This window comes from Blennius ocellaris (genome assembly GCF_963422515.1).
Source record: "Blennius ocellaris genome assembly, chromosome: 11".
NCBI lineage: Eukaryota > Metazoa > Chordata > Actinopteri > Blenniiformes > Blenniidae > Blennius > Blennius ocellaris.
Window position 1 is genome coordinate 17,293,414 of NC_137660.1, and position 25,225 is coordinate 17,318,638.

Consider the following 25,225-nt stretch of genomic DNA (forward strand, 5'->3'; position numbering starts at 1 on the left):
TATGCCAATAAAGCAGCAACAGCAGCACTTCATTTCCTAACTTCCAATCCAAGTCGAAGACAGGTCCTGTACATTTATTCTCAGCAGTGATGATCTTATTATATGCACATCCACAGATCTAGAGTTGAGCTCGTCTTGTTAGCCTGTATTTTCACGATGTTGACTCCAGCTGTTTCTGATTCTCTTCTGCTTCTAAATGCAGATGGAGCTTGCAAACAGTCATTACACAAGGTCATCTTGCATCATGTCATGCTGCAAAGCTCAAGTGTTCATTGTTGATAATGGGTTTGTGGACATTGCAGTCCATGGAGAGATCCTGTACACGTCTTGTTTATATCGAGTAGACAATGTTCTAACAGACATATGTACATCTTTGAAAAAGTCCTATTGTGTACTGTACTGCATATGCAAACAACTTAACAGTGACAACATTGGAGTAGTATATCATTGCTATTGCAAAAACACAACACTAGTATTCACATGCACTTGTAAGTAGTGTCATATTTGTCAAACACAAACCATAGTATTTATATTTACACAATGTTCACAGCTACATTCCAGGGTTGTGTTTGTGTGTTGTTTCATGTTCTCAAAATATGTGCTGTTACGTTACATGCAGTGAAATTCAGTCTCACACTGCACCACCAAGAACAATATTATGAGGCAATGAATGTGGAAGAAAACTACAGTATAGATACTGGCTTATTCCTCAGTGCATTTGAAATATAATGTAAGTGATATTGACCAAAAACTCCAGCCTTACTACAGTATTTGTGATTATATTATTGTTTTTATGAGATTGGTCCTGAAAAGCAATCAATCACACTCATTGATAAACTCAAGGAAATGAAACACCTGCACATTGGAAATTATTTTGACAATGCACACAATGGCATATCAATAAATACACTAGTGGTAGAAACAAAGTGGATACAACATGTCATTAAATAAACTTGGAAGAACGCAGTATAACAATTGAGATTTTTTTTTTTTTTTAGATGAGTAAAAAAATATGCCGATTAAAAATATTGAACAGAAATTAAAAAAAAAAAATAGACACACATAGATTAGTACAAACTCTCTCTGTTTCCAACAGCTTCAGGCAGACTCTCTTAAATAATTTTCTATGTGGAAAAGAAAACAACATGAAGCAACTAGATGACTGTAAGCCATTCCCTTTAGTATGAACAGACTTCATAGAGTACATCATTCACACATCATAGTTACATTATTAGATTTGCTGAACATATGGTGACAGTCTCTCCATCTTGCAGTGCTTGGGCAATTATCTGTACTCATGCTGACTGATTTATCAAAATCACCAAATAGTTCATGTAATCTTTTCCATACATTTTTGTTCCTGTAGTTCCACTGCAAGTTTTCTATTTAGTTATCTAATACAACCTCACTTATTCTTCTTTCATATGTGTGGTAGAAAACAATTTATCAGATAATCATCTACTTATTTTCACATTGACAAAGACGTTAGCTAGTCTACTATGACACAACACCATTGCCATAGCCATCTTCCCTTTAGAGTCAGTCGTGTCTATAGGGAGGGTATGTGCATCCATTTTGTGTGCTGGTGGATGCTGTCTCTCTGTAGAGTCCAGGCCACAGAGGCCAGCTGAGATAATATGCCCCCTTGGTCTGGTGTGATACAACATCCTGGCTCCTGCAGTCCTCCTTACGGTAAACATGGCTGCCCACGCACAGAACGCACCAGCTGGTAAGTCAGGGTTATATTTTACTTATAAGGTTCGACTTTTCGATCCAGTCTCTGTGGACGAAATCTCAGAATGAAGGAGAGAAGCATGATAAGTTAATCAGGTTTACACAATGAGAACTGGCTGTGGTTTCAAGTCTCAGTGCTAAAAAGCCATAGGTTTATAGCTCAGACACTGCGGGGGGCCCTCTCCAGTTCATGGGTCCTGCGGTTGCGTCCCTTCTGCCTCTCTTGCAGGTGTTTCCACTTGGCTGCCAGCCCTTGTGCATGCATGTGGTTGTGAGGGTTTATCACAACCTTCTGCTGCTGCTGCTGCTGGTGTAATTGTACTTGCTGCACCAGCTGAGCTTTCTGCTTTCTGTGCTTCCGCTCCCTTTTCCAAACCTGCTCACAGAACTCATCCACGCTATTCAGCGTGGGATGATTGACCAAAGACAGGAAGTCTCTGTACCAAAGTTTTTGATTGGGAGGTTCCCTAGCTGAAGGAATATCCTGGGAAGGAGTACTCGTGGCTATGTTTTCATCACGATGTAGGAGATCCTCTAGCCGCTCCGTGTCAATGACCTCTAAGTTAACCTTTAAAACTGTCTGCATGAAGCCGTGCTCCACTGCCTGGCACAGATAGATGCCTGAGTCCTTCCGGTTGAGAGTACGAATCAGCAGGCCTTGGTCTGTTCGGATGAAACGTTCTTCTGATTTGATCTAGGGAGTGAAGGAAGCAGAGATGATACAACAAAGTTAAAACATAAGAAAAGTCCTCTTCTATAGTATGTTAATTTATTTTAATTCAGTGAACTACTGCATTCGGATGATTCTATTATTTGTAATTTATCACCTTTAAGATAGATCACAACTCAGTTTATGTTGGTGTGTGTGGAAATATGGCCAACCTCTTGTTTGCGGTCGTCAGTGGATCGCTGGTACTGCCAATAAGTCATGGCTCTCTGGGATTTGGGACTACACTCAAGGAAAGTGCTGCTGTTCTCCACACCATACACAGTTTTATCCTGGAGTGTTGCCTGCCCATTGAGTTCATCTGAAAAAAATAATCATGTAATCTCGTGACAAAAGTTTGTAAGTAAATGTTTTCTGTACTTTGTTGCAGGTAATTCTGATTGTGGTGATGGATGGACATCAAGTGAATAGTTTTACAGGCAAGACACGAGATCCAACTTCTGCAACTTTTACAATCCTCTCTGCTTTTGTACTTTTCTCAGTGACAACAAAACCTACTGCCTGTTGATGGACTGTGTATGATATTAGTCTGTCAAAAATACCCTGCCATCCTCTAGATGACACTCGATTGTGTGCTACATTGGCAGCACGCAGCAGTAGTAATATGTAGAACTGGATCCTCACTGAAATCTCAATTCTCCATGTGATCAAGCAGCATGTATCATGTTATCTCCTAAATCTAGACTCCAGTGAAGCCTGTAACAATTAAACTAAAGAGAACTGATCATGAGGTATATTTCTCCCCGAATTGTATATAAAAGTGTTGTTTAGTACTTTATATTGTAAATGTAACCATATATGAATAATTGCTATTTTATTTTTCAAGTTAAATGAAAAAAGTCATTACATTAGACCACAGTAACATTCCTGTATTTGGTCTAAAAGCACAAACAGAGTTTTAAACCAGAGGGCTTGGCGACAGAGAGGAGGCTCAGAGGAATTCTGACCATGCTAATTATAAGCTTCACATGGACCGACCCTAATCGTCACACCACCAGAAAACATATAAAACACACAGAAACAACACCACACACAGTGAAATGACTTATTCAGTCCTTTGACAGCACCAGAAAAGGCCGACAGCTGTTTTTGAGCAGTGTATTAAATGAAACTATGAACAATCAAAAGTCCTTTTACGATACTCATATAGTATAATTAGATCTGTGCTATTTGCATTTGTGTGCCATTTGTGCTTAGTTAAATAGTTCATGTACCATGGTGTTGCAGATCTGAACACTGTGTGAGCGGGTCTCCATTCCTGATATCTTGCCTCCTTGTTCGCCTGCAGAAACACAAAGATAGACACCTCAGTGAGTCAATAGAGTTGATTCAAAGGAAAATAAGTGACAGGAAAAAGATGGATGTGTAGGTGTGTGTATCCGAAGAGTTTTTGGATCTTTAGAAATACTTGGATTCCAAAACAAACAGACACATAGCAGTCGAACATTAGTGATTCAGCAGAGATATTTTAATTATAGGGTGTGCATAATGGGAAAACCTCAAAAGGAATCAATCACTTCAGCCTGTTATCTGTCAGGGTTAGTCTAACAGGAACACCAACTGCAGAGGAGATACAGTTTCATGCTTGGTGTCAAACACTCTTCCCTCAGGATATTTTGCACAAACAATATGTGAAGCAGCTATGGAGACACAAAAGCAAACAGGTAATTTGTCCCCCTTTGCGTTCCATTGTTGTAACCCAGACCTTGTGGGTTAGTAGCATGAGGTGAGAGTTTGTTCAGGCTGGCTTAAATTGGAACATGGGAGTCAGGAGTTCAACTACTATTGAGAACAGGGTACTGTGCTACTTGTGTTTAAATCAATAAGTCCCATGAAGCTCTGAGTGGGAGGCTGCACTCAAAGAACACAGAACACACACACATACACACACACACACACACACACACACACACACACACACACACACACACACACACACACACACACACACACACACACACACACACACACACACACACACACACACACACACACACACACACACACACAGAAACACATATAAATGTATCCACTACTATAAACACGCTGCCACTGAACCTGTAGCACCTACCTCACCCCTGGTTCACCCAGGCAGCCTCCATACTTCACTGACTTTGCTTCTCATTTATAGTAAACACATGAGGCCAGCTATATTTTCTGGTAGAAATATGATACCATACCTTTAGGGGAGTTTGCCAAACATACAAAGCCTGCTCTATAAGTGTGTCCAGAATTATAACCTGACAGCACATGTCCTCAATGTATGTATAATACATCCTTTATATTATAAGGTGTCACTTTACTGTTGACAGTGTGTTAAAATAAACATGATTCTTTTGCAAGCATGATTTGGATGCACTCTACATTTAGCATTTAATGAGAAGCATTCGTTTCCTGAAATTCACTACCTTTTAGCCATGGGGAAGTATCTGGAGCACTCTGTGCCATCCCATGCACAGTAAGGGTCCCTTGCCAGGCAACATTCAGCACAGGCCTTCCCATAAACTTCACAGCGATGCAGAGGCATCTGGGAAACACCCATTTCTGATCCCAGGTACAGTTGTTGCTATAAAAGAAGAAAATATAATATTTACAATTATGTATTATATTTCATTTACATATAAAATTAGATGGGAAATGTGCTTCAGAGAGTTGTGTAAGTAAAGCATGCAGATTGCCCAACTGCTCAAAAAGCTCCTACGTGTCAATTAGCAGACTCATTATGTCTCTGCCTGTCATTTAAGTTGACAAGCGGACTGTTGCTGAAAAGCAAACAATTAAGATCTTTGTGTGATAACACGTTGGCCTGGCGGTGTGTACCAAGAGCAGACAAACACGCTTTTGTTCTGCCTTTCTTCCCTCAAGGAAGGTGTGTCACCCGTCAAGAAAAGCTTTTTCAGGCTGGTTTCTCAAGGACATGTGTGTCTGAAGAGAACTCATCAGAAACATTTTTTTTTTTTTTTTTTTTTTTTTATCGTGCAGTTATCAATGCCCATGTTTCCCTGCACAAAAATGCATCAGTCTTTTTTAACGCTGCCCAATGGTCAGTATTTAAACTTTACTTCCCTTAAATTACAAGTCATCGTCGTGAATAATTGTATAACTACTTCAAACTTTACCTGTTTTGTTGAAAGTTCCATGGCAGTAATGGCTGTTGGTTCCTGTAACAATACGATATAGAAAGACTATGATTAGAGGCCAGTTTTTGCAGATTTCTCCTTTCCAAATGCAGATGATGGGATCATAGCTCACTCTGAACACAGTCATTTCTTCCAATAGTACTTCTTCCAAGTCATGCCAGGAGCCTCTGGGGATGGACACCACTTTCAAAATCGTTCCCATGTCTAGGATACAATTAAAATGAAACACAAACATACTGAGACGATATAACTCATCTACTTGCTCTTCATCTTTTTCAGTAAGTAATTTACTGAGGCTGCATTGTTATTAACAATACAGAATGAATGCAATACTATTTTTCTATTACCTGTGCCTATGAACATAACATCATATTGGCCATCCTCTGCTTCCACTTTATCCACCACTATCTGTGTGAACTGGTAGTCCACATCTGTCTTCACGATGATTGGCCGATTGTTAATAGGGTAGACAGGGTTGAACATGGCTGGGTGGCTTCTGGCGAACGTTACAACTTCATCTGGAAGATCTTTGGTTGTATCAAATCCACCAAAAGTCTTGCCTGGGCACTGTGCACAAAAAGGAAAACCATAACAACTTTTACAATCTGTCCCTAGCACACATTTTAAGCTCTTTGTATGCGCAGCTGTGAAGGGGAGATTGTACTCACTGTGCCAGGCCTTGGGTAGGGGACACGGCCCTGGAAGGGCACCCACTGATAGTTAGGTCCATCTCTGTGAGCATAAGGGCCGAGGAACACTCTTCTGATATCTGTCATGCTGTACATACACACAGCTGAACCTTTAAAGATGTTGCTAATGGGAAAAGAAAAATATTCAGCATAAGACAGAGGTTGTTTTTGTGCGATCAGTAGTTGTAAAAAAAAAAAAAAACTTTTCTAATGTAAGTCACAATACCTGGAAGTAGTAAAAACCGCGTAGATAATCGGGCTCTTGGGATCCTTTGTGCTCATGAGAAAAACATCCTCTGAAAACCATCAGGAAGTTGCAACATGTTTTAGGCTTTCTCACAGTATTTCAACTTCAAAAATTAATGTTTTTAGTTACTGGAGAAGTTACTCACGTAGTTCATCAAAGTGTGTGTCTATTCCATTACTGCCAGGCACAGAGCAAACTAGTCGAGCTTTCAAGAAGGTGGTCCACTTATTCACCAGACTCCTGTGACCTCCCATGTCATTCTGTTGAACAGATGACATGTAGAGTTCATCAGTTTGAGAGTTTCTCATATTAAAATGTCATGAATTCTGGCAAATGACTTTCTGTATCATTATGAAAACATAGATTATATGTGTATGATTGTACATGTAAGTACATGTGGTGGAGAAATATCACACAGCAACATTTTGTCTTCAAAGCTGTAATGTTAGAAGCTGGAACAATGGACAAGGGCAACTTTTGAGTTTGGTTAAACTGCAGCTCCAGTGGGGTCTGCAGTCGTCAGTAGCTATTGCAATTGCTCCAAGGAATCGAAAGAGACAACCAGACAACAGACTCATTGAGACATGAGGGAGATGAAGGCTGTCCAAACAGGCTCCTGTAAGCTGAAATTACTGCATAAATGCACATTTGTTCTGATGAGAAGGTATCAGTATACACAGTATATTACAATTTGTTGAACGGGGCAGCAAAGGGAGGTGGTCCTAATGCTATGGATGAATATTGTGCAATGATAAATGATTTACATTACCATTTCAGCATTCAGAACCAAACTGTCTCAAAGGCTTTTTCTTTAGACTAAACATTTTGGAAAGTTACCCATTTAAATGACTAATGATAATGTCTGCTTCCCCTCGCTGTATGGCATATAACTAATAACTGCAATTTAAAACACATTTGCTTTATCCTGATATAATGATTCATATTGGAAATGTATTTTCATATTTACCACGACTTCCAGTCGTACAATGTCCACATTCATCTGTGCAAAAGACATTTTAGCTGATGAATTACGGGTTTTTAGATGTTGTTGAAAGAACACTGTGTTGACTTTCCGTGTGTTCCAGTACACATCCAAAAAGCACATGTTTCTGTGCCTCAGAGGGTGGTGTTTTTTTTTTCCAGAACACAGCTCACAAATAGAGATGCACAAACTGCTGGCACATGCAAGGACTTTCACTTAATGTTGATTAAGGACAGTAAATTAGTAAGTATCTAAATATGCAGAGGTCCAAATGAATACCACATTGTGTGAATTGGTAGCTTTGTCTTGTATTGAGGATAGCAGATTCCTGACATTCCGTGTTTTCACACTGTTGTGGAACAAGTCAGGAAAAACAGCTGAACATCTTTACCTCATTTGCTGTCAGTTTACGGACTCCCTGCTTAATGGATATGAACAGGGCCAGGAATGTGAAACTGACACAAGGCCAGTGATTTAAAATAACCATTCCATGGAGCTGCATGCACAGCAGACCCAATAAGTGCCAAAGTCTGACATTAGGATAACAGTGCTGCCATTGACAGCGTTTTTGCCTCTTAGGTTCTGGCGACATTTAACATTTCTCTCAGGTTTCTGTCTTTAGGGGCAATTGCACCACACACAACAAAGCCCATCCTTCTCTCCAGGCTAAAAATAATCACAGATAACAGCTCCTGAAAGCTGCCATTATGAAAGCCACTCAGACGCCCGTCAAGTGTTTTTCCAGATAGAGAAGCTATTTCACATCATGCTGGCGAGAGATATTGTGTGTGTGTGTGTGTATCTTTCTCTCTCTCCCCCTCTCTCGCTCTCTCTTCTATTGTGTTGGTTTGAAATTTCCTTTGTGACTACATACACAGGGTGTGTCCTGCATGTGTGTGGATGCATACTTTGCAGAGCTGCCCAATGCGAGCATGCGTGGCCTTTCCAGCATGTTCTCCGTCGATGGCATTCTCTCGGAAAAATAGGTAGATTTTATCGTCTTCTGGGTTGTCACTCTCTGGAATCAGATGAACACCCAAAAATCTAGGATCTGTAAGATACACACAAACACAGACACACACATTTGACATGAATCAAGTGACTTTCCCTTCAAAAAGGAACTCTAACTCTTGACTTCATCCAGGCACTGGTAACAGCTGAAAGTATATCACACAATGTAAGAAACATAGAAGTTATGAAAAGTGAACACTGCAGACATACTCCAGGGCCTCACTATGTGGACCCTCTTAGGTAATAACAGAAGTTTTATATTGAATTCTAAATTCCACTGGAGAGAGGTCAACAAATGAATAATGTGCACAGTGTTTAGACAGCAATATTTCTAGCTATGCGCAGACAAGCTCCAGCTCTTTGGCTGAAGCAGCTGTCTAATAAATTTCAACAATATACAGTGGCAAGAAAATGTTGGTTAATCTTTTGGAAGAATTGCAACCATTCATGCATTAAAATGTCTGGAAATATCAGTCCCTTGTCTACGCTACATTTGAGCTCCAAATGACTGACATAACCTATTTTGATTAGTAACCTGGAAGTTTTTCTGAATGGATTTGGATAATTTATCATAAAGGGTGGACGGAGCTGTAGGACTGTTTGTTTTCAAGGATTGTTGAATTTGTCAGATTTGTTACAATAAAAAATGCTGATACAAGTGCAAACAGTCCAACAGAGATAATACATAAACCAACAGTCCCAAGTGAAGACTTCATACTTCAGACTTAGCCAGTTGATGTCTCAGCATGGTCATACAATCAAAATGATGGTCTGTGGTCAAATCTACTGATTCATATAAAACTATAATATATATGCATGGCTCGAGCGACAACTCGCACAACCAAATAAGCGCTCAAAACACACTGTATGGTTTAAACAGATTGGCTTTCCTTTTTTTCTCTTACCATTTAGCCACCTGGAGTCATGTTGCTCCGTCCTGATAGGATGATGCTTTCCCAGTGTGCGAAAAATGGCAAAGTCCCGCCCCATGAAGTCAGCTGAAGTCCCTGCATACAGTTCACCATCTGAGAATACAAGGAATAAATTGAGTTAGCTTTAGTAACACCGGAAGGGAAGGCCATGTTTGCAGTTTATTCCCTCCCTCAGTGATGTAGCGTAGGTGTAAAAGCCAGAGGGATTGTTCAGGGGCTTAACAGCACAGGTATACTTGGAGTCATGAGAGAACACAGACAGTGACAGACGTGATGAACATCAGGAGTGTGAAATTCACATTAACATAGTAGGCCCCACAAAAGATGGGGGCAAGGGAGAAATGAACGGATGGTGGATCAAATGAGGAGGGACAGCAGAGAGGTGTGAGACAGGGGGAGTACATAATAATGCTGGTGAGAAAGGAGAAAGACAAGAGAAAGGAGATGAGGGGTGATGGGCTGGAAAATGGCCATCTGCTAGGTTAAACGGTGAGATATAATACAATGTGACTGGCAATAATTGGGGGTAGAAGCAAAAGACTTGCTTACATAGACCCACTCTATTTGCCAAAATATTGTGATTTAGTAAAAAGAAATAAATGGCATTGGGCACACACACCCACCACTTAGATTAGGTGCAGTCAGATTGAAATAGAGTTTACAATCTTGCCAATTATAGGTTCCCAAAGCAGGTCAACATTTAATGACTGACAGGAATGCTCCCATGGTGTATATCTGCTGCAATGACAGAGTGAGAGGGTGTTTCTGGATTCACACAGATTTATATGACCCCACTCTACTACACATTGCATCCAGACTTAAACTCACCAATTAGCATGGATGCAGTGAGCAACTTGGGATCATAGGGACTCTTCCCACGACCATTTTCTACATGAGGCTCCAGTCTGAACACGTTATCCTGTATGCAAAGAGACAGAAAGCCATGAGCAGTTTTACATACAATCCAAAACTAGAAATGTTATTAGGAAAAGGAAAGAAATCTTTGCTTCAGCATATGCGTGTATTTGTTTTCTTTTCTTTTTAAGATAAGATAAGATAAGATAAGAAAAGCCTTTATTGATCTCACAATGGAGAAATGTACTACTACTTTTCACATGCTTATGAGCAGAAACTCATACAATAAATGTACAATTTTATCCTGAATCAAGATGTTGCTAATTTCCATCCATCCAAAACTTGAAAGGACCTGTTGAAGGAAGTACCTGAAGAAAACTGATGTACTTTTATTTTACTCAAAATGTCTGTAAACCCAGATTCCAACCAGAAACATTTTAGCTGATAGGCAAGAGTGCGAACCACCATCATACTGTTCGTTACTAACATCACCCAATGAATCTTAAAAGTGTGTATAGTTCTGCAGGTATTGAAATTAGCATAATCCTTGAACTCAGGGGTCATTTTAGTAGCATTTGATCAAGTATTGAAACTACTTTAATTGCTATCGTGGTGCATTTTGAACATAATTTGAGGTTTTGTACCTTAATGTCCAGCCACGAACATGGGAAATTACCTCAGGTTATGAATGCTATTATGTGTGGGATTGATTTATGCTACATATAATAAACATATATGAAGAAAATAGTGTTCACTCCGTGACAAATAGCACATGGAAAATAGTAAAATTGGCAATCAGTTTAATTACAGTCTGGCTAAATACCTCAGTATGCTACATTCACAAACTGAACACATTATATACAATGACAAATTTGTACCTTTTAAAAGGCTGATTTTATGGCAGAACTGTTGTACTGGGTCTCATTAAATTGTACAAATATACTTAATGAAGTAGCTGGCAAGTGTATATTGTAATGGAACAGACGTGGAAATGATAATACATTTTATCACTCTCACTTTTTGACCTTAGCTCTCATAGAAAACCCATCACATGAATGACATCACTAGGTAATGATCTGTACATAGAGGATAGATTTTCTCAGAGATATATTATGCCTCTAACCGTCTGCAAATAGCCGTTTAATGAGTAGGAAACTCACATTTATAAGTCTGACTCAGTGACATTTGGAGGAGAAGAGAGCAATTTCACTCTCTTATAGTCAAATAAATGCCAAACACAGTATGCACGCACGCATGCACACACACACACACACACACACACACACACACACACACACACACACACACACACACACACACACACACACACACATACATTCATGTCTCTGAGACTGTAGAGGACATTACAATGGGTTTCATTACCTGGAGGTTAAACATAACCTTGCCATAACCTTCCAACACGTTTTCACTGGTATTGTTGTCTGGTTGGTTTAATGTACCAATAATGAGGACACCTTCCATTGTGTGACTGTGTAAATAGTGCACACACATACACACACACGCGCGCGCGCATGCACGCGCGCACGAGACCAGCAGTTCCACATTAAGGTGATGCATTGAGAATCCTGCAGACTATGAGACCCCTCTGTTTAATTTTCCACCTCACTTTACTGAATGAAATCATGTTTTATGCACTTATCAAATCATTTATAAGGAAGAAAATGCACTCACCCTCTACTTCCCATGGTGATTCAGAGCTTTATATATTTAAACTTAATTTTTCTTGGAGCCCTGTTTAGCATTTAAATCTCAATCTGCACATCCATTATTCCCTTTGACAATCAGTGTAGACAGCACTGGAAATGTAGCATGTCTTCGTACCTCCAGTTTCTTGCCAACTTCCAGGTAGGAACACACAGGGTGGAAGGCTCCGGTTCCACACACATAGATATGGGTCTGGTTGAAAGGCTGCAACACCTTTATGAAATTGGAGCACTCTCTCTGGGGTGGAGAAAAAAATGAGAAGACATTAAGCCTTGAAGAGGATGAATAGATGTTAAGGTTGGTCACAGTTGGTCCCGGAGATGTGGATCAGTGAAAACTGTGGTTAAACTGCTTTACAAATAAACAGGTCAGTCACCACTAAGAGGACAGGTCACACAAAGAAGCCGTATGCTATATTTCCTCATGTTTGAACAGCACGTGCCTGAGCTACATTGACCTCAAATATAACTTAATGTTTCATCAAATTCACACACACACACACACACACACACACACACACACACACACACACACACACACACACACACACACACGCAAATCTACATAAGTGCTATGACCATAAACTTGATGAACTATGATTTAGTTTATCTGGCTTTACTGGCAGCAATGCCTGGTTTTATAAGCTTTTGTTTTCATCCAAACAGCTGTTTTCTGTGGATTTAGCTATATGTGGGTTATTTTTCTGAGTGTTATACACCAATCAGCCATAACATTATGCCCACCTGTCTAATATTCGATCTGTTATAAAAAAAAAAATGCCACATCAAGCATGGACTCTGCTAGAAACTCATGGAGGGAGTTTTGTTTCTGGCAACAAGAGTTTCGCAGAAGGTCCTTGTATTTCACACACTTCAGAGAGCTTTGGTTTTTCTTTATCCTTTCAGCAGTTCTTGTCTTTTCTTGGGCTATTTTTATTAGATCCTGACCGCTGCAAACCGTTCACAAAAGCTATAGTTATGGGAAGGCTCTGACCCAGTTATCACAATTTGGTCTATAAACACATTTCCTTTTTCCTGCTTCTCGCACATCAATGCAGTGAGAAAGAGATTATCAGTATTACTTCACCTGTTAGTGCCTATAATCATATAGCTGATTGGTGTAGTTACTAGGAATAATACATTATGATAAGTGCTTGATCTTTCCCTGCTGCAGTACTAGATATTTGTCATGAAAATGCCCACAAGACTCAAAAATCTCCCTGCACAATCAAAAGCGTCACCATTTGGAAAGCTATGCCACAGCTTTCCGTTTTCTCTCTTGGGTGTTCTCTCACACTTTTACCACTCATCTATTTTATATTTTCATTTCATTTCGTCTTCAGAATTGCTTGTTTAGAGTGCATCATGGGGCATTAGTCAATTGACTCTCCTTATCTCAGCGCCTCCCTTTAATTCTCACTCTCCTCGACAACCATAGCAGAACGACCACCCCTTGGGGTTGCCTTTTTCTTCTATGCCATGATGTTTACAGTCAATACACAAAAGACTTTGTGGCACTTCGCATCATGTGCACCAAAGGGTTAAAGGCATGGGACGCTTGCCCTGTTCTGGCCAGTGAGCTGAGCCACAAAGCATCACTATGACTTTACATTCCAGTACTTTGCCTCAGGCTGCATTGAAGCTAGAATTCATAACACAGCTTTCAGGGAGCAGAGACAACCTCTCAGTGTGTTTACACAATTTCACGACACCACACAAGATGCTCTAAAACTGCACTTGGCCTGATACCAGGAGATGTGATGCTTGGATTGTCATGCAAGGGTTGAATGAGGTAAGAAGTCTGAAAAAAAGCCTGTAAATGTTAATGTCGCATTTCATTCATTATTTGTTTTAAGATAACAAAAATCTTTTGAAATATACATACGTTTTTGATTTGAGACAAACTAACATGCTGCGCATGTTTGTAATTTGAAATTGATTGTATTTTGTAAGGTAGAAACTTTGTACTTTGAGATATGAATGGTCATCATTGTTCCTGGAGTTTTAAGGTGGTTTAAGACAACAGTTATAATATGCCTTATTAACCACAACAATGTACCAAGGCCTCATGGCACCATTAATCATTATGTCATAGAACATAGCTCATCACATTCTAAATTGTGAGCAGGTAAACAGTCTATCAAAAGCCTGCGTGGTGCAAATCTGTCCGATCTAAAAGAGGTCAAATGGTCTTCTTAAAATAAACCAGTCCCTCTGGAGGTTGTTGAGCAGTTTGTAGCGTGGCTTGTCTTCCAATCCAAGGTTAACAGTTCGATCACCAATTTCACCCTGACTTAAGAGACACATCTTTGGACCATAAGTGTGCAAGCAAGAGTATCCAGAGCAAACCTATGTAGACACAATGAGAACATGCTTCTCAACATGTATCTCCACCCCTGATTTGAGAGGTTCGGTTAAACAAAAGTTCCCAAAATGAGTCACAAATTAATTTCAATATTATTGCAGAAACATAAAGACCTCAGGGTATAGAAATCCTAATGCAGCTGAGTCTATAGAATAAGGTACTATTCATACTGTAATGTAATGCAATAAGTCAGAAAGTAAACCCTGTCATGTTCTGTGCTTCCCTCTATTAAGTCGAGTGCCTGGAGGCTTCATATGTGATTAAGGTCAAATGTGAGTCTCAATCATGGCACTGAGATTATGATCAGACCTATGATGATGTAGGCCATGTGCTGTCCACATGACAGATTTTCAACGCAGAAGTATAAACACACTGAAAAAGAGAGAAAGAAACCCCTCATATTGTCCACGATTAAACAGTCTTACATATGAACAGCATGTTAAAGCCTGGTGCAGCTATAAAAGAGATTAGTTCTTAGACCTGCACGGTTGCAGATTGTTCACTGTATAAGAGAAGGGGGGGCTAAAATACTGACATTCACTTGAAAGGTGGATCTTTTTAGCTCTTACCGAAATATCTTTTCCTGCCCACTTGCATTCATCTCTTCTGGTGGGAGATGCTGTCCAAGGAATCTGCAATATCAATCAAAGGGCCGGTGTATGTCAAAACAGTATCACCCAGAGTACCTATTACATAGAGTGAATTTCAGTCAGTCAATAGAACTGCAGCTGGTGTACTTGGATGTGTATACATGAGTCGAAGGGGTCACATTGCGATTTGTTCTTCACTTTGTTTCAGTTTACTCCATTATTCATCCAGGTGTGCAGAGAGCATCTAACATGCCTGGCACAGCGTGTGATCATGTGAGACAGCCCTGGTCTAAAACATTCATGAGCCACTTTTCTGAAGAAACAGAAAGAAAAGTCCCCAGATACCTGAGCTAATGTGTGGCAGTTCGGAAGGAGATGCACAGACACAAGGAAGGTAATAAGTCGGTCGAATATGCAAACACACCTGGAGTCTGAAGGGACGGACCCACTGGACACACATGCTGCAAATCATTTATTTTACCTGTGTAAAGTCTTTGCTGATATTGAGGAGATTGAAGGAGAAGATATGGTCTTTGGCTCCCACCACCAGTCTTCCTTTCTCCTCATCCAGCAGGAAAGTGTGGTAAGCCGAGCTATTAGGCAGGCCTTCGAATGTCACAAGGTTGTTAGACTCCAACATTTCTGCAGATATATATGGAAAGTTGAAGAGCAATTAGCATAATGTACATATCAAAATAAAAGGTTGCATGCAAGTCCAATAGAATCCATCAAGTCCAATTTTATTTCTATTGTTTGATTAAATATTCAGGGACTGCCTCTGTGACCACAAGTTCACCTCTTCAATTCACGCAGGGCTTCTGTGCTCTTGCTTTGAGTCAGCTATCCCGCTGTGTGCCTTAAGTAGTGTACTGAATGGAATAAAGGATAACACTTTGCTTAACTTGTACTTGGCTCCCCGTTACAACCTTTTTATGGATACATTTCAATGTTTCCCACCACTCAAATATTATATTTTCTAACAGCTTGAAATTGCTGAGCTCTGCAAATTTACTGCAAAGTACAACTTGAAGGGAATTAGACGATCTGCTAATATTGGAAATTCCAAACTGCAGAAATACACTCAACTACATCAACTATCACATTGTGCTGCTTCTAAAGCTCCTGCACCACAACTTTATACAATGACCCGCCAAGTCTGGCAAAGTAGTGACATTTGCTTTCCCAGCAGAAAGCTCAACTTGTCACAGACAATGAGGATCTAATTACCGTAACGACCTCTAAAGGTGGCATTATGGTAGTATAACACCTTTCGTGTAACGTGTAGAAACACACAAACATGCATACACAATAATTCTCTCCTCTTCTCACAGTTTGTACTCGCCAACAAAGTGTAACCACACTATGACCCCCTCCTATTGACCACCCACACAAAGGAGCAAAGAGTTATGGAACAGTGGAGACATGGTTTCTTTGATTCTCTCCCTCTCTCTCACTCTCTCTCTCTCTCTCTCTCTCTCTTGCTCGCTCTCTGTCCAGTGAGAGAACAAAAAACAAAAAACAGTCATGAATGTTTTAGCAGGGAAAATGCCCCTCTCTCAAGTATGTCAGAACCCGAGAGAGTGAGAAGACACAAGCAAGATGAGAACGGGTAAAAGAGAAAAGAACATCAGAGAATAGACAACATTTGACTTTCGCAATCATCAAGTCTCCTGTTTTTTTGTTGGTTTTTTGTTTTTTACAACGTAAGTTGCTAACAATGAGTGATTTAACTCTGGTAGCTAAAGTGAGTACATTTGTTGAGCTGCACAAAAGTTGTATTTTGTCATGCACGTATCATATAATGAAGATTAAAATCTCGGAAATACTTGTGTGGTGCTTATTGTTTTAAACATTTAACTATAACCTTACACAAACAACATTTTTAATAATTTTGATTGATAAATGTGAATCCGCTTGTTATTGTGTTACTCAGTTGTGTTCGAATAAAGGGACTGTATTGAGTCAGCTTACCTGAGATTTATAAGGAACCCACTAAAATATACAAGGAAATCCAACCATTAGGTCTTCTTGAAAGTATTTATATACTTCAAGATTTTAAAATCAGTATTAGATGACAGATATATGACGAAATCTCTCAAAATTGACCAAAATATAGCCCTTACAGTAATGAGCATTATATCCTCCAATATAATGAGTTATTGACAAAAAAGGCAGACTCAAGAGGTCTGTTTTTTAAAATGGATGTTGTCATGTGAAGTTACATTTTGTGCTGTGTATGTTTCAGCCATTTTATTTAATTTCTTATTTTTTAATAAATGCATTAATCAGGTTTACTAACCAGTGTTCATAGGAGATGCTTTCATAAGCCAAAGGGTAAAAAAAAATCATGGTGTTTATATAATAAATACTACACAAATAACACTTATCTAAAATTTGCATGATTATTGTGTTCTATAATATATTATTTTCTTCCATTACCAATGTTAATTTAGAAGAAAACTTAATGATATACACAAGTCATCAAAACGATAAAATGTTGACATGAACTGAAATATTTAAAAAAAACATGGTGTCATATCAATTAATTTAAATTTTGCAAGCTATGCAAACAGCAGCTCGAGAGAAAGAAAAACTGATCCAAAGTATAAACTTGGTTTTATTTTCCTTAATTTGTCATTGGTATTGAGTTAAAAAAATATTCCACTACCGTCTACACATGCAGGACACAAACAGGATGGTCACAAACAATGGAAGCACCCTCTGTCATTGTTATGGTCTTGGTGATTTAATTGATTTCCTGTGCGTTCATGTTGATGTAAAGACAATATAATGGTCCTGAAGTATAAAACTGTGTGACCCAGCCATGCAACTCCCTGAATCCCTCTATCAGAAGTCTATTGAAAACCTAAAACCTGCCACATTAAGCACACAAGGATATTGAATTGTACTTGATGCACTGAGGAAGAAAACAGATCTGGTCTCAAGCATTCACATGCATAATGGGAATGTTTCCAGACCAGAAAGGTGGTTAAGACATAAAGCAGCCATTCAAACCAGAGTGGTTTTATCCATGAGTGCATCGCACAACTGAAAATAACGATTAAATAAGTACTTCCAGACTCTTATAGATTTAAATTGTATTAAGTGTCTGCTTGACTGATTTCTTAACTGGAGCACTGGGGGTCTCATAATACATTTCTTTTCTAAGAACAGAAAGAGGTTGAAACTTGAATTTAAGTTTTGAAAGTGAAGGTGAACTTCCTCTGTAACTATAGTGATCAATCATTAGTAGATCCACTGCATGCTCAGCACTGACAGTACAATAGCAATGCGCCTGCTGCCCCTGACCCCTTTTCACCTGCACCACGGCTGGATTCGTATGTGTGGGAGTGAACAATGAAGATAAAGAAGCCATGTGCCTGTTTTTACAGAGCTTCAATATAAAAGGGAATCACAAATGGTGCTGAATACTGTGGGAAATGTTTCCAACAAACTGACAAACAGCAAAGCAATCAGAATTAGTTAATAAAGTAACACATAGTGGTTTATAATTCAAATAAAATCAATTATAACCTAACTAATAAGTGCGTCTGTGTTTTATATACTTAATGTACTTCCTCTCACAAAAATAATTGCCAATAGATTAAGACACGTGTTTCATAAAACATAATTTGTTGGGTAAGTGTGGGGAAACTGCAGAGGCATTCAGAAACCACATCCATGTCGGACAAAAAGAGAATTACAGCTCTATAACGGACGCACGCACGCACGCACGCACGCACGCACCCACACACCCACACACACACACACACACACACACACACACACACACACACACACACACACACACACACACACACACACACACACACACACACACACACACACCACACACACACACACACACACAAAACTCCAGCAAAAATTGTTTATGAGAGCAGTGACCATGGTAACACAGACCATTCATTGGAGACTAGATTTCAGTTATTAAAAGCCAATCATCTAGAGACACACTCTCTACGGGTATTATGTGTGGACCTGTGTTTTCATAGGCAAGGATCAAACATGTTGCCCACTTCCTTGTAGATGGGACACTGGTATTGCACTCACATACCCCCTCATAGATATCTTCTAAATATGGCCAGTAAATATGTATTGGTCAGTAGCACTGCTTTGCACTGACACTGACGAAATATTTGAGGAACACTGTGTTTGTGTGTAGGTGCATGTGTTTTGTGTGTGTGTGTGTGTGTGTGTGTGTGTGTGTGTGTGTGTGTGTGTGTGTGTGTGTGTGTGTGTGTGTGTGTGTGTGTGTGTGTGTGTGTGTGTGTGTGTGTGTGTGTGTGTGTGTGTGTGTGTGTGTGTGTGTGTTTTTGGAGCAAGCTGTGTTGATGTTATTGGAAAGAAACAGGATGTTTCCGCACAGCACCAGAGGCAGTGGCCTATACATGTCTGAACTGGTATCCCCTCTGGTTAAATATAGCTGACTGATATATGCATACATCAAGTGGCGCTACATTATCGTTGGGGTTGAATTTTTTTGTTTGTTTCTTTTTTTTTAATGTTCATCATGCGACTCAATACCTGTAACTGTACCAGTGTGTCAGTACAATTATTATTGCTAATTAAGGCATTTTAATCTGGCTGACTTTGTTCTGGTTTCCTGCAAACAAACCAGACAGAGGCCTGAGACAGACAGACACACAGACACACAGACACACAGACACCCAGACACACAGACACACAGACAGGCAGACAGGCAGAAAGGCAGACATGCAGACAGACAGACAGACAGACAAACAGGTGTAAGGGGAAATGTGTGGCCTGTGACTGGTGTCAGCTGCTGCCTTGCCATATTTGATTATTTTTCAGTTTCACTCTCCAACATGACTCTGCCAAAAAGCCATCCAACCTTATTTGATCAGATGTAGCCACTAGTTTCTATTTTTATTTACACTGTTTTCACAATCCCCTACCTCCTTAACCTTAGTTCAGTAAAAGCCAAATTCACCAACCATTCTCAGAAGAGTGAGGGGCAAGGAGAGAAGAGAGAGAGAGCGAGAGAGAGTGAGAGGGAGAAAGTGAACGCAACATACAAAAACAACGGAAGGAGAGAGATAAAGGGGCAGATGGAATGGATGCAAAGAATCAACAGTCCCATGTGAGACTGATAAAAATAAACTCTTTTACCCTACATTTTCTCCCTCTTTCTCTTTCTCTTTCTCAACTGGAGGGCACAGGGAGTGTTATCTAAGTGCTTCCTGAGAAAAAGCACATACACTTTGCAATAATAACCCACGCGTGGCAGTACAGTATATGGGAACACTGATGTTTGGCTCGAGTTCAATAGCTGAGCTGCCCTTCACCGTTCACATGGCCGAGTGTGTGATTGCACACTGACAAAACCGAACATATCGCTGCATCTTTTGAAGGGTATACAGCTGTTGATTCAACCGTGCCTGAGGGAAAATGACACAAAGCCTCTGTCAAGTAATTTGTTCAGTGTCAAGCAGATTTACGAGCAAACACCTCCGCAAGTTCGTGTTCATATTGCTAATCAACCTTACTTATCTGTGTTTGCCTCAATCACAGGCACATTCCAAATAGGTCTACCTTTTTAAGACTCAAAAGCTTCTCAAAATCTTTAGCAACACATACACACAATATAAAAATGCAGGTACATCTCAAAGTGTGTAAAGGTTAATGGTTTTGTACAAACACTCCATGCTAATAACAAGTTAACTATGTTAACACCATGGGTGGATGGATGGCTCGATGGATTATGGCCTCTGTTTAAAAAAATCTTTTTTTCTATTTTGAGATATTAGACCTTTCATTTGCATGACTGAATGAAAAAAGGATAAAACAAAATAGACTTGTTTTTTTTAATGTATGTATAAAAAACATAAAGTACATGAACATTTCAGTATTTGTATGACTTTATAGCAAAAATAAAAATAAACTTAACTGTGAATCTATTATTAGTATTATTATGATAACTCATGTTTAATAAATCCATAGGTAAATTGTATTTAATGTATATTTTGTTGAAGCATTTGTCTCCTTATAGTTTGTGTTAATTCCAGTTCATTAAGTGTGTGATGGGCCAACTGTGTTGAAAAGTTGCTGTGTGAGAAGACAACAATGTCAATTTATCTTTTGGCTTTGCTGTCAGTGATTATGTTTAAGGTCACTGACATGATGATTATTTTTAGGGTTTCTTCAGAAACATGTAGAATAAGAACTGGAGTTTGATCAGTCAACAGTATTCAGAACTTGATAAACCTTAAAAACATACATCTACCCGAGTGTAGAGGGTACCTTCCCATGACCATTCAAAGTTTATACTGTAAACACCCCGAAACCCAACTCCTCTCTGGAGATTCTTAACGTGCTTATGGATTAAAGGTTTTCATGAGAACTTCTCCACTCTCCACCTGTAACTTATATTTTAGACAGTCGTTACGAGAATGACACTGGAACACAAAGAGGATGAAATATGACGTACTACTAAAAAGTATTATGTAGCCAGTGAAACCTACTGATTTCTATAATAATTTCCTTGTTCTTTCTTTTTTCCTTCTTGGTATTCAGAAGTGTTACTTAGGTTGTGCTACTGTGAATATGTCTGTGAATATGTGTATGTGCTTTTGTGCAAGGTCTTGGCTTCGCTGAGGAAAGGGGTGGACAGGTCAGAGAAAAGGAGTAGTTTTGGCAGTACATCCACATCCTATAAAACTCAAGTACCTTCTCTTTTCTGCTCTGGACAGCAACAGCACGTGCTCTGCTTGTTGTGACCCATAAACTTGAGAACCATATGGGTCCATGTTCACTCCCGAGAGAACCTGTTTATCCAGGGGATGCGAGTCGATCTCATTCCAGTTTATGCCAAATAAATAACAAATGTGAAGCAGTCATGAGGCTGTGCGGTGTAAGTCCAGGGCCTCCACCTATTTCCTCATCAACACCCAGACACTTAGTTGTTGATACAGTTGGATCTTAGCTCTTGTTTATGTAGCCATGGGGTACCACTGTTATCGTTCCCCCTACTCCACTGCCCTCCTGCTCCTCAGCCGTCACTTTCAAAGATCTGTTGGAATCTTGAGAGGTTCAATTGTGTGTGTGTGTGTGTGTGTGTGTGTGTGTGTGTGTGTGTGTGTGTGTGTGTGTGTGTGTGTGTGTGTGTGTGTGTGTGTGTGTGTGTGTGTGTGTGTGTGTGTGTTAAATTGTTGTTGTGGGGACCTAAATCCCAATTATTTAAAAGTTATCCCATGTTATACAGTTTTACATTAAGGTGAGATTGAGGGTAAAGCAAGAAGTCGTGGCTTATCACTTTCAAGCAATTATGGAGAGAATGTAATGTAATGTCAATGTAATGTCCCCCTGAAGTGTGTGTGGGTTGCTCAGTGAAGAGTCTATTGGTTTTTCTCTGGGGAGTTCATGTTGGAGTAAGCTGCTGCACAGGTTAACACATTCGAGGTAAACATTGCCCTGCTGTGCTCCTGTGATTGAAGTCTGTAGTAGAGTAAAAAAAAAAGAAAAGGTAGAACTATGCAGAGCCTTGGAATCTGTCGGCTCATCTAGCAATAAGGTCGAAGTATTTGTGGGGATCCCAGTGGGTCACAGTTCATTCGCTGCGTAGTCCCATGAGTTACTGATCACACATTGTTTCATCATCTCTGGACAACTCCTTAAACTATGCAGGTGTTACTCTGTAACTCACCACAGTTAAGCATCTGATTTCCTTCATGAGTAAATCTACTTCACCTTCACAGGGGTAATAAATAATTTATACGACAATATAAATGATTCATAATGCAATAATCCCCTGTCAATTGCCTAATGGGACCAACAGTGGATAATATTTGAGATTCTGCAATATCGTGTGAATAATATTTCCACCACATTGCAGGCATAAAAATTATACCTCCCTAGTATGTTTGGGATATAACTTATTAATTGACATTTCCAAATGATGTTGCCATCAGCCATTATCCAAATGAGAACTAATGAAAATATTGTAAGCGGTGAATGCAGCCAAATAACCAAGCTGTCTAAACTGCTACCTGGAGGCTTAACTTCTGATAGAGATATCACTGTATGGGCGTGTTTCCCAAAACCGACAGCATGTGGTTTTAAAAGACTGATATCCTCACAGGTATCATTTGCTATCTACAGATGGCCATGCATTTATGTGTGTGTGTGTGTGTGTGTGTGTGTGTGTGTGTGTGTGTGTGTGTGTGTGTGTGTGTGTGTGTAATTATGGATCCCCCAGTGCTGAGCAAGAAGCATTTCACTTTAGGAGAGCCATCTGCTGAAACAGACCTGCACCATTCATCCTGAGTATAATTACCATGCAGGAGAGAACGAAGTGGAAAAATGACATCCAGAGGAGAAAGAAAAAAAAAAAAAAGGGAGAGACATATAAATGATGCTGAGCGGCTTGGGTGTCCAAATCTGACTCTACATCTCCTTGCAAATCTGACAACAGCAGTCCATCAAAAAATGAAGGAAGAGACAGGAGGAGGAAAGGCATCAGAAATGGTCTCATATTTACAGTTGTGTTACATTATTTCAAAACACTTTCCACATTAAGCCAAATTAAGATTTTTCGACTAATTCCATTAAACTGCCTCTATTCCTGTGGGTATATCACCAGATAGAATTAATTGTGCCCAATATACCATGCTTTTTAGTCCTTTCTGATTTATACATTTCTGCACCTACATTTCTAATACTACCACAGTGGTTCCATTACAATACAACAATTTTAATTTCCCAGTAAAGTCAATATACCTTAATGTAAATACTCAAAATTAAAATTGTCTGAATATTCTGAGAATGATGTATAGTATCAGTGACTAGTTTAGTTTCTAACCTGAAAGAAACCATGCTGCGCAATGATGCATCACCCTGGCGTCCTCCGAGATATAAACTTGATATGCCATAAAGTTTAACAATGTCGTAAAGAATTTATTTACTTGTTGAGACTCAAGTCACATCATTGGTAATTTCCAAATACTCATAGAAAAATGATCATTGGTAACTTTAAAATCACACAAGTACTAAAACTTCAAGATGCATAGCTTTTCCAACAATAATTTCATCAATATAAAAAGAAATAATGGTTCTGACACTTAAACCTGCTTGTGAAAGGAGAGATGATACTTAGACAAAAGCTAAAAACTTAAAACAAGATAAAGCCTGAATTCAAACTCAGAAACGCACCTTTATAGGAGAGTTTTAGCCGGGGAACGTTGTTCTTGGTCTGTTGAACTCCGCTGCCCTCCGTCCTGAGCAGAGCCACCCCACACAGCAGCATAATGCTACCACAGAGAAAACCCATGGTCCTGGGCCAAGAGGAGCTATAGAGATCCTTTAAATATATGACTCCGGTGCGGATAGTCTCGGATCAGGTTCAGTAGAAACACTGGCAGTAGAAATGTTCCTGTTTTCCAAGCTCACCAAAAAAAAAAAAAAAAATGCTGCTGGGTCTGTCCAAGGTGGTTCACAGCAGGTCTTGTCCCCTGTCAGATCAAAAACCCTTTTCTTTTCCAGGGTTCAAAAGGAAAAATTAGAGTCCAACTCAACGGGAGACAGAACCTGCAAAGCAGAGTTGGGGTTATGGGTCAATGTCACTGCAAGTGATCCTCCCACACCAAAGAATCAATGGCAAACTCAACAAACTAAACACATGGAAGAGTTTGCCTCTATATGCTATGAAGTGCAAGGAAGTCCTGGTAGAACTGCCATAATTTCATATCCAGCAGCTTTCCAGCATGTTCAGAGGCTATCTATATCATCACTGAGTCTCTACCTTTGGCTAAAGGAAAGAAAACAGGTCCCGTTTGTTTCAGCTGGGAGTCCAGTCTGCCTTGTGAGCACAATATTCACTCACGCTCTTTCTTTCCCCACCTCTTCCACTCTGTGTCTCTATCTACCTCTCTGTCTCTACTTAACTCTCCTCTGAACTAGTTCAGCCCCACTCAGCGCAACCCTGTCCCCACAGCACAAGGCACACAGTGCAACTGAGAACAGCTGAGGCAGACAGCATAGTCACACACACAGAGAGAGAGAGAGAGAGAGAGAGAGAGAGAGAGAGAGGGGGGGGGGCAGAGAGAGAGAGAGAGATTGAGAAATAAAGCGAGTGCAGTGTAGGCGGGAGTAGTGAAAGTGAGCAGAGAAAACATGAGAGAAAAGAAAACTGTGAGTTGTATAGGAGAGAGGGTTAGGGCAAGGCGAAAGGTTAGAAAGAGTGTTGAAACAGG

The 25,225-nt window shown here is 39.7% G+C and overlaps 1 protein-coding gene across 1 annotated transcript; it reads right to left on the bottom strand.

Moving 5' to 3' along the window:
- sema3ab (sema domain, immunoglobulin domain (Ig), short basic domain, secreted, (semaphorin) 3Ab) lies at positions 1-24,693 on the bottom strand. Its single transcript, XM_080505070.1, has 17 exons — positions 24,186-24,693; positions 15,478-15,638; positions 14,976-15,038; positions 12,160-12,279; positions 10,291-10,381; positions 9,436-9,555; positions 8,428-8,570; positions 6,683-6,797; positions 6,517-6,586; positions 6,270-6,414; positions 5,949-6,168; positions 5,714-5,805; positions 5,581-5,622; positions 4,870-5,027; positions 3,676-3,743; positions 2,617-2,762; positions 1-2,428 (listed from the first exon to the last, which is right to left on the bottom strand). The coding sequence occupies exons 1-17, from the start codon at positions 24,301-24,303 to the stop codon at positions 1,895-1,897; spliced, it is 2,406 nt and encodes an 801-aa protein (XP_080361196.1). The 5' UTR covers positions 24,304-24,693; the 3' UTR covers positions 1-1,894.
- Positions 24,694-25,225: the final 532 nt, after the last annotated feature.